The 10,077-nt window shown below is 57.0% G+C and overlaps 1 protein-coding gene across 10 annotated transcripts in view; it reads right to left on the bottom strand.

The window, feature by feature from the left end:
* EBF3 (EBF transcription factor 3) overlaps positions 1–2,649 on the bottom strand; it is a 120,127-nt gene extending 117,478 nt beyond the window's left edge. For all 10 annotated transcript variants that reach the window (XM_054276677.1, XM_054276676.1, XM_054276682.1 and 7 more), the window contains exons 1-4: positions 2,516–2,649; positions 2,128–2,284; positions 1,607–1,670; positions 867–922 (exon numbers count right to left, since the gene is read on the bottom strand). In XM_054276677.1, coding sequence (XP_054132652.1) covers positions 867–922; positions 1,607–1,670; positions 2,128–2,284; positions 2,516–2,649 — 411 coding nt within the window. The remainder of the gene's footprint in view (positions 1–866; positions 923–1,606; positions 1,671–2,127; positions 2,285–2,515) is intronic.
* Positions 2,650–10,077: the final 7,428 nt, after the last annotated feature.

Here is a 10,077-nt window from a genome sequence, read left to right as displayed (position 1 = left end):
TTAAAGTTGTGAAATGCCTCTCCGGAAAAAAAAAAAAAAAATAGAAATAATGAAAAAAGAAATAAAGTTGATTAAATCCCAAGCTCTGTGTCTATAATTGCTGTGGTGCAACGCTGATAACACGTAGTTATCATCGGAAAAGTTGACCAAGACAGGTTAAATAATTTAATAAGGAACTGCTTGTAATTATGTTATTTACAAGGTATGACAGAGGTTTGAGGAAGAAACAGAAGCTGATCTCAGGGAAATGGACGGGTTTGGGTGACCCCTGGAGCATGGAGTTTGAATTATGGAGATGGGGGGCTGAGAGGTGAATATGGACTAGAGGAGAACAAGATGACTTTTCACCTCAGCACATTTAACTTTTAAATCCAAATAAACGTCTCGCGTTACTGGATGCTCGCGGTATAAAAGAAAAAGGACAAATCCCGGCCAGTTTCAGAGTGTGGGGAAGGGGTTGCCCTTTCCTCACTGAGGAAAAAATATCGGCAAAAAAAAAAAAAAAAGAAAAAAAGTTACAGAGAGGGAAAAGCGCATTTTAAAATAAATCTGGGTAACTCGGTGGGATTTTTTTTTACCCCTTTCCTTTCTCCCTGGCTAAATTAATTATATCAAACATCTGTTCCCATGACGTTGTCCTCCATGCCACACACACCACCGAATGATCTCAACGCTGCCTCGCAAAGCAACAACACACGGTTTTCTGTTTCCCAAATATCCTCCGGTAACCGGGATCTGGGTCGGCAGCTCCCTGGTTCACCCGCTCAGCTCAATGAGAAGCGGCCGCGCTCCGGTTCGCTCGCCCCCCGCCCTCCCCGGCACAAAGTTGGGAACTGGCGTGGCCGGGAAAGCGCAAACTTTCTCACCTGTTTGGTCATGGAGTCTATTAGCCGAACGTACAGGTCCTGCTCCGTCCTGACGCCTGCCGAGGGAAAGCACAGAGAAAATCGCGATCAGGATTTGGGCAGCGAACCCCCCCAGTCCCACAAGGAAAGGGGGAGGTCAGGCAATTGACCGCAGCGGGCAGGGATCGGCCCCGCGCCGGCTGCAGGGAAAACTCAAAATTCAAAATAAAATAATAATAGCGATAAAAACGAGCCGGGACCGAGCCGGTGACGGAGCTGCGCCGATCCCGGAGCTCGGGGGCCGCGGCCCAGCCTGGCCCCCCCGGCCGCGGCCCCGGGGAACGCGCGGGACCCCGGGCGCGGGCGCGGAGCGGCCCCCGCGGGTTTTCCGCGCCCGAGGAAGCGGCTCCGCCGGGCCGGGGCTCCGCTCTGCCCGCTCGCCCCATCCCAGTAATTGCCATCAATTCCCAAACTCAAAAAACGAGTGCCTCAAAAGTGCCCGAGCAGCCATCGATCCCCTTTTTTACTTTCCACTTCAAGCCCCACCGGTTAATCATGTGAAGTACCATTGACTTATCGATCCTTTATGTTTTGTTTTCCTTATATGCCAAGGAAAGAGCCGTGTTTACACGCGTGTAATTTTAATCTCGAAATCTTTATACCCTTTATCCCCCTGCTCCCCCCCAAAAAAGGCCTCGGAAGGAAAAATCAGAGTTTTGTGCGGCACACGGACGCTCAAAAATGAGAGAACGACAACTTACCGTTGCTATACAATAACTGAAGTTTATAATGAATCCCATTGTTAGTTTTTTCATTGTTTGGCTCCTGCAAGTAACGATAAATAATTACATTTAGCATGAAAAATATCGCCCTCCTCCTGCTGCCCATTTTTCTCGTCCCTGAAGCGGCTCGGAATTAACAGTTTGCAGAAATTCAGCCCACGGTCACCTTTCCTTTTTTTTTTCTTTTTTTCTTTTTTTTTTTTTTTTTTCTGCTGGTGTGGAGCGCCGATGATGTCATTAGCTCGGTGCAAATATGTCATGTTTTGCCGTTTTCGCGGTGTTTAAAACAAGTCGGCGCTAAGTTTGTAACCGCGGGGTGGTTTATTCGGAGCGGCCGTGAGACCGGGGGGAGCCGCACGTGGCGTGGGCGCCGCTGAGTGCCGGGAGAGCCGCCGTGCTGGGAATGAGCTCCGCTCTCTGCTCCGCTCAATTACGCTTAAAAAATTGTAAAAAAAAAAAAAAAAAAAAAAAAAAAAAATCGAGAAAACCGGCAGACTTACTTTCTCTTTCTCCACAAAGTCCACAAAAGCTGTTCTCTCAATCTCCACCGGCTGTCCCTGCCTGTCGTACAGAGCTAAGACGAAGTGGAAAAAATTGGATTTTCTGAGATTGGAAGGCGGCTGTTTCTCGAAATGCGCCCGAGCCAGCCCCACGCCGCTGCGGGAGAAAACAAGACAAGGCGTGGGTGAGAGCGGCGGGAAGGGGCGCGCAGGCTCCGCGGCCGCGGGGGGACGCGGGGGGATGCGGGGAGCGCGGAGCGGCGCGGAGCGGGGAGGCTGTAACTGATACGGGGCGGGCGGGGGGGGAGTTAAGGGAGGGGGGGGATTTACGGCCGGGATGAGAAACACAGGAGGAGAAAAGCGCCGGGAGAGGATTTGGCAGACGTACCTTTGGGCGGCCGTGTTAGCATCCACTACCCCAGCAGTATGCATCCACGAGCGGACGGGGTTCATCCCACTGCCCAGCGGTTCTTCTTTCATGGTCGTCCCACCTCGCGGTATATTTTCCTGAATCCCAAACATTAAAACAAATTTGGGCAAAACCAGCTCCTAACCAAAAGGGGTTAAAATTGAGGGAAATGTCAGATACGGGGTGGGTTGGTTGTTGCTTGATTTTCTCTCTCTCTCTCTCTCTCTCTCTCTCCTTGGCGACTGGAATATAAGAGATGACTTTACTCCCTGTGATCAGTAGGAGAAAAGCCCAGTTCAAGTCTTGCTTCCTTCTTCAATCTGTCCTGTATTGGCACGACATAAACAATTTACTGAGTACTTCTGTGCGGCGAGTTGGATGGCGTTCCAGTTTGGTGGTTTAAAAAAAAAAAAAAAAAAGAAAAAAAAAAAAAAAGAAGGAAAAAGTATAACTGCAGCCGGCGACACTGCGAGGTGGCTTTTTTTTTTTTAAGGGGGGAGGGGGGGAAAAAAAGAATAAATATTTTTGTTGTTGTTGTTTGCAGACGCGCTCAACGTGGTGTCATCCTAGTAAAAACCGGCTCGGCAAAAAAAAAAAAGCTTCAGGACACTGCTGAATCGACCACTTTCTGGCAAGGCTCTCCTGCTCCAAAAGACAAATAAACGGGGGGGAAAAAAAAAAAAAAAATCCTGATTACCGCGGAGGTGTTGCCGGGCACACGGGAGAACGGGGCGCGGGCCCGTGGCGGCTCGCGGAATGGACGGAGGCGCGCAGAGCCCGGCCCTCCCTCCCCGAGGAGCGCGCCCCTTCCCGGGAGCCGGGCCCCGCCGCCGCGGGAGACGCGGCGTCACGCGTGACGTAGACCGGGGGGCGTGGCCATGCCCATATATGGAGCGCGGGTCCGGCGGCGCGCCCGCCCGGCCCGGCCCCCCCCGGGCACGGCGGCGGCGACAGCGACAGCGACAGGGACAGGGACAGCGGCGCGGCACGGCACGGCACGGCTCGGCCCCGGGGGCAGCGGCCCTGACCCGCGTGCAGGGGGCGCGGCGGGGCCCGCGCCGGACAAAGCGGGGCAGGCGGGTGCGCCCCTGCGCGCCCCCGCGCTATAAATGCGCAGCGGACGCGGCCGGGGATACCCGTGCCTGACACACGCAGAGCCAGCCCCGGCTCTAGGTCCGCCCTGGGCACCCCTGTTGTGTGTCTCCATAGAAATATATACTTACATCTCGGGTTATAGATTTATGTACATTTTTATATTTATATATATATTTATGTATTGGTATATATTGATTTTTTATATCTTGCTTTTTAAATATATTCATATTCTTATATATACTGATATTCCTACATATACTGATATTCTTATATATACTGATATTGTATACATATTGATATATTTTTAATATATATTTACATGCCGTACCTATATATCTTCTCCTCAAGTGATGAGCCTTTTCTGCCCAGTGTGGGCTATGACTTCCTCGCACTATTTTTTTAATAATCGCTTTTTTATTTTTGGGTATTTATTTTTGTGAGTTTCCCACGTCCCCGCGTTAATATCTCCCGAACTCGGGGAAAATCGGCGCTCATATCTGAATGAATCGGTGAAAATCGAAAGTCCGATTTGCGTTATCAGGATCCCCTTTCTCCAAGGGGTGAGGGAAGAGAGGGGAAAATAAAGGGATGTGTTAGAAAGCAATCTATTTTGCTGGTGTTGGGGGTTAATGACTATTGCCAAAGATAAGTGAATTATCAAAGCTGTTGCTCTACCCGATCTCAAAATCCATTACATTGCTGGCCGTCTAATTAAATACGTAAGTATAATAAAATCATATTTTATGACTATTTGAGGGTAATGAGATTAGTCTTTAGAAGCGATCGCCACATATTAAAGATGCCACTGTCTATAGAATGTTAATAACCTTAAATCAAAGTGTATGGAAACTATTCATGAGAAATTAAAAGAAAATTCCTGTATTCATAATCAGCCCGGAGCTTTTGAGGTACAGTAGAGCAGATTACAAACCCAAACACTTTTATCGCGCACAGAGAGATACCAAAGTTCCCAAACAATGCCATGCTCGCGGTGGCATTTGGTGGCACGGACACGTTTGGGGACCCGGAGCGGACACCGGGGGCTGCGGGTGCCCCCAGCCCGCAAAACGCTCCCTCCTAAAAATAGGGAAAAAATCGCCCAACGCCGCTATTATTGCAAGATATTTCCTCAAATGAACAACGCCGAACTTGGTGCTTCCCCTCCGCTAACGAAAGCTTAAAATCATTTACAGTATCTTTAATTCAGATTACACGCGCCAAGGCGATTTAAATCTGATTACCAAATTAGAAGGTTTTAAAACAAATCCTTTTAAATCTGATACTGTTGACTAAGGAGGGGAGAGAGAAAAAAAAAGTTCCATAAGCCCATCACATAAGGTAACGATCCTGCCCCAGAAAGAAAGGGAGTTTTAAACCTTTTTGACAACAAATGCAGCTGCCCCACTATTTTGGACGATATTAAGCGAAAATGAATGCAAATCTGTGTTCAGAAGCCATCTGGCCAGGAATGGGGGAATCAGCTGCTCCTCACAACAGGCTCTGAGCCTGAATCTATTTCAGCTCATTTTCTAGATCATCTGGTCCTGCACCCAAAGCGTGGAAAATACGGTCTTTATCATTCACCAACTTTATCTTTTTTTTTTTTTTTTTTTTTTTGTGTGTGTGTGTCACTCTGGCTGCCTGGGGCTGCCGGCGGCCGGAGCCCGCCCGGGCTCTGCTGCTGCTGCTGCTGCTGTGCCCGCACATCCCGCACCGCTCCAGGCCGGCATCCCGCGGGCAGCCCGGCCCCGGCCGCTCCTCGGGTTCCCCCGGCCCGCCGGGGATGGAGGGAGGGAGGGAGGGATGGAGGGATGGAGGGATGGAGGGATGGAGGGATGGAGGGACGGACGGAGGGCAGCGGCGGCCGGGCCCCCCAGTCCCGGCCCGGGATGCAGGATTGCGGCCCCGCTCTCCGCGCACCTTGCGCGGGCCGGGCGGGCAGGGGCTGTGCGCGGCTGCGGGGGGCGGCCCGAGCCCTCCCGGCTCCGCGGCCCTCCTCCTCCTCCTCCTTTTCCACCTCCTCCTCCTCCTCCTCCTCCTCCGGCGCCAAGTCTCCCTTTTGTGTGAATTTACGGGGTGAGGCTTCAGTGATCCCCCCGCAAATTTGCATTTAAATAGCGACATCAAGCGATGCGCGTGCCACACACCAGCGGGCTCCCAGATGTCACGGCGGAGCCGCTCAGATGGCCGCAGCCCAGCTGTCCCCCGGCCCGGCCCCGCTCCGCGCCCCCCGCACCGCCCCGCAGCGCGTCCTGCTGCCCCGCACGGCTCCGGACCCACCGAACCCATCCCCTGCTTCCCGCCGCCCTGACAGCATCCCCCGAAACTCTAGCATTTGATTTTTCCCCCTTCGGGACAATCCCCTCGGGACTATTATCTCAATCATTTCACTTTTTTTTCCCCCCCCCTTATTATTATTTCTTATTTATTTCTCATTTCACGGTTTAAATCACGCAAGTTGGAGCGCGTGATTTTGGTAATTTCGCTGTTTCCTCGGCCGCGGGCCGGCCCCGAGCTGCCCAGCTCCGCGCTTCCCACCGCACAAACTTTCCCAGCGGGAAGTTGCGCTGGGAGCGGGGGGCGGCGGCCCCGGCCCCGCTCTCGGGGGGCTCGGCCGGGTCCCCGCAGCTCGCCAAGCTCCGCATTTCAATTTTATTGTTGGAAGGCGCCTTCATTGCCAACGAGCTGGGTTACACCGGGCGTAATTTATGCCCGGTGTAACCGAAGCAAATCTCTACAAACTCCCGTGCTGCAGGAGGGAGAAATGGTGTTTTCGGGTAAATTGGTGTTTCGGTGCGTTTTCAGGTACGGCAGCGCTTCGGCCGCCGCGCCAGGCCGTTCCTGGCCGGGCAGGCGCTGCTAACGCGGGGGCGCAGCGCCGCGGGGCCCGGCCCGGCCCTTGCGCGGAGGGTCGCGCATCCTTGGCCCGGGCCAGGGCCGAACGCGGCCCAGCAGCGGAGCGGGGCCGAGGCCGGGCGGTGCCGCCGCTGCTTTGGGGCTCCCCGGCCCCGCCACCGGCCCGGGCCCCCAGCGCCCCGTCACGGGCAGGGGGTGCGGGAAGGGCCGGGAGCCCCGCGCCGCCCGGCCGCTCTCCTTTCGGGACGGATTCACCGGGCTCGTTTCAGAGCTTGGCTCCGCATTCCTGCGCATCCCGGGCCCGCTGCGCAGCGCAGGGAGCCGGCGCTGCCGTCCGGCCGCCCCGGGGGCGCAGCCGAGCCCGGCCATGGCCGGGGGGCCGAGCAGCTCTGCGCCCCGCGCAGGCTCCGCAGGGCGGGCAGGGCTCCGCGGGCTCGGGGCAGGGTGCGGGGAGGCTGTCCCTGTCTATGCCTGTCCCTGTCTATGCCTGTCCCTGTCCCTGCTCCTGTCCCTGCTCCTGTCCCTGTCCCTGTCCCTGCCCCTGTCCCTGCCCCTGCCCCTGTCCCTGTCCCTGTCCCTGCCCCTGTGCCTGCCCCTGTCCCTGTCCCTGTCCCTGTGCCTGCCCCTGTCCCTGTCCCTGTCCCTGCCCCTGCCCCTGTCCCTGTCCCTGCCCCTGTCCCTGTCCCTGTCCCTGTCCCTGCCCCTGTGCCTGCCCCTGTCCCTGTCCCTGGCGGTGCCTGCTGGCGCTGGGTGCCCTCGGCCGGCCCACCGCGCACCTCCCGCGCCCCTGCGCGGCTCACGGCCAGGCTGCGCGGCCGCCTGGCGGCTCGGGCTCGGGCTCACGGAACTCCCTGAGGGTGCAGGGCTGCTTTACCCAAACTGGCTCTCGGCCCTGCGCCGCCCCCGGCGCGCTCCCGCGGCCCTGCGCCCCGATATTGTTACATCAAAATTAGTTATTAAAAAAAAAAAAAAAGAAAGAAAAAAGGAAAAAATAAAAGGAAAAAAAGGCTTAAACTTCCGCCGTGCCCGAGCGCCAGCCCTGTTAGCCGTGCGCACAACGGGAGCTGCTCCCCGGTAAATCTCCCCGCGGGCGCTGCCCGGCTCCCGGCGGCCCCAGGGCGCGGAGCTGCGCTGCCCTCCCGGTCCCGCGGGATGCGGGGCCGCGGCCGGGGGTGCTGCGGGGCCGCCGGGGCTCTGCCCCCCGGGACCCCGGCAAGGGGCTGGGGCGGCCCGAGCCGCGCGGGACGAGCAGCGGCCGCCCCCGCGGAAGAGCGCGGGCGCGCAGCCGGGGCCGCGGGGAGCTGGCGGCCGGTCGGGTCCCACCGTGCGGCGGAACAATATCAACCGACTCCAACTGAACAAACAAGGATCGATCAGATAATTTCAGATATTATAATTGGCTTTAATTAAACACACTTCGTTCTAATTAACTCTGAAATTTTAGCATGCTTTGGGACGTTGGTGTCTGATTTGATATTGTCAGTCCAGATGTCCTAATAAAATTCAATCCTCCACTCAAGACTTCAATATTCACTAAGAACAAAATGCAAATTAAATGTAAAACCTAAAGTATCGCCAAAGGTATAATCAAGAAAGGTGTCTCAAAACTTCTCACTTTTTATTACGCAGTAGTTAGAAAATGCAGATTACATCCTAACAAGACCTCGACTGAATAATAGAAGCCTTAACCCTTTCGTGGTCAGGGCTCGCTCTGCCCTGCAGGGATGCGGGCACATCCCCCGCCGGCGCTCGGGAAACACCCGCGCTGCGGGGCTCCCGCGCGGAGCGGCCGCGGGAACGGGCGCAGTCCCGCGCTACGGGCCGCTCGCCCCGCCGCACCGGCGGAGCAAAACTTGCGGCTGTCACGGGCACTTTTATCCCCGAGGCGAGCGGCGGCGGAGCCCGGGCCGGGCGCTGAGCGCAGCCCGTTCCCGCCCGGCCGAGCTGCGGGAGAGCCGCGGGCCGGCGGGGGCTCCGCATCCCGGCAGCGCAGCGCTCCGGGACAGGGCGGCCCGAGGGGACACGCACCGGGCCGGGTCCCCGTCCCCTCGGGCCGAGCTGCCCGGCCGTTTCCCCGGCAGCCGCCCCGCTCCTGTCGGGAATTAAAGCTGCGGAGCCGCGGGAGCCCCCGGCGCCTGCCCCGGTGCCGCTCCCGGGGTGCCGCGCTCAGGGACCCCCGGGCCGGGCTCGGCGCCAGCCCCGCGCCTCGCCGCGCTCCGCAGCTCCGAAAGCCGCGCTATTCCCACATTAAACATTTGTATGTTTTCCATGCTAATGGAGTCACTTAAAGCTGTTGCTAATTTAACTTTTTAAAAAGGCCGCAGCGCGGTGATTTGCATTTTCTTTAGGATATTGAAATGAAGGGAAAACTGCTGGGCGGCGAGGCTGCCCCGAGCGTAGCTGGGGGCCATGCCGGAATGAAAACAGGCAAAGAAAAGAAGAAAGAAGGAAACCGCCGCTTCTTCCCGACTGTTAATAAGCAATTTGTCCCGCCGCGATTTCCATTGCAAAGACAAACGTGTCGGGGCGCCCGGCCCGGCCGGGGCCCCCCGGGCCGCTCCCCCGCTCCCGCTGCCCCGACATCGCCCCCGCTCCGCGCTCCGCGCCCCGCCCGCCGCGCAAGTCCCGCGCCCGCGGGCGGCCCGAGCGACACCGGGGCGCTCCCCGCGCCCCTCGGGCGTGAATTTGCCATGAATTTCCGAGCGCCCCGGTCTGGGTAAACAACAAGTGCTGGGCTGGCCGTTTCCCTCGGCAGATCCCCTCTCGCCGCCGCCGCTGTGGCTCTGTAGCGTGGGGACCGTGTGCCATCTACAGGACACTGCGCGGGCGGCCGCGCTCCGCGCCCCGGCCCCGCCGCCTCCCGCTCCCCCCGCGCACCCGCCAGCAGCCATTGATTATTTCTTATTTCAACTTTTTAATTTTTTTTTTTAAAAGAACCTCACACTAAAAGTTTGAGGTGATAAAGACTGCGGCGCTGCCCGCGATTTTTAAACTTAATTAAATTTTTTATTCTTTTAGATTAAAAGATGTGAAATGTAAAGATAATGCGATTTGATTTGTTAGTCTAACTCCGCGATTTGAGAGTTGATGTCCCCAAAGACCGGGCGAGCTTTTTCCCTTTATTTATTTTTATTAAAACATCAATCTACTCTGGAGCTGGGTGAACTCAGTTTCACCTAGAGAACATAAAATTCTCCATACCAAGGAAATAAGCACCTTTCATAAATCAACAGTATTCCTGACAGATCGATCAATTTTTGGTTGTTAATCCGAAAGGAGGAGTTTTAATTGCTTTCTGCCTTTTAGCCCGGCCACCCCGGCGCGGCGGCTCCGGCGGCGCTCGGCTCTCCCCTCCCGCGCTCGGGAGGGGGCAAAAAAGCCCCGGAGACCCTTCCGCGCCGCGCGGCATCCCCGCGCGCAAGCGGCCGGGGCGCGCGGAGCCCCCGCGCGGCGGGACGGCCGCGGCAGCGCCGGGGCGCGCAGGCTGCGCGCGGCCCCGCGCCCTGCCCGTCCCAGGTAAGCGGCAGCTCCGCCGGGCGCGCCCCCGCCCGCGCCCCTTCCCGCAGCCCCGCGCGCAGGCGGCCGCTTAC

This window comes from Melozone crissalis, unplaced genomic scaffold (assembly GCF_028551555.1).
Source record: "Melozone crissalis strain CALT ecotype California unplaced genomic scaffold, PUWL_Pcris_2 ptg000019l_1, whole genome shotgun sequence".
Taxonomy (NCBI): domain Eukaryota; kingdom Metazoa; phylum Chordata; class Aves; order Passeriformes; family Passerellidae; genus Melozone; species Melozone crissalis.
Note: the sequence above shows the minus strand (reverse complement) of the source record. Positions and strands in the feature narration are given on the sequence as shown.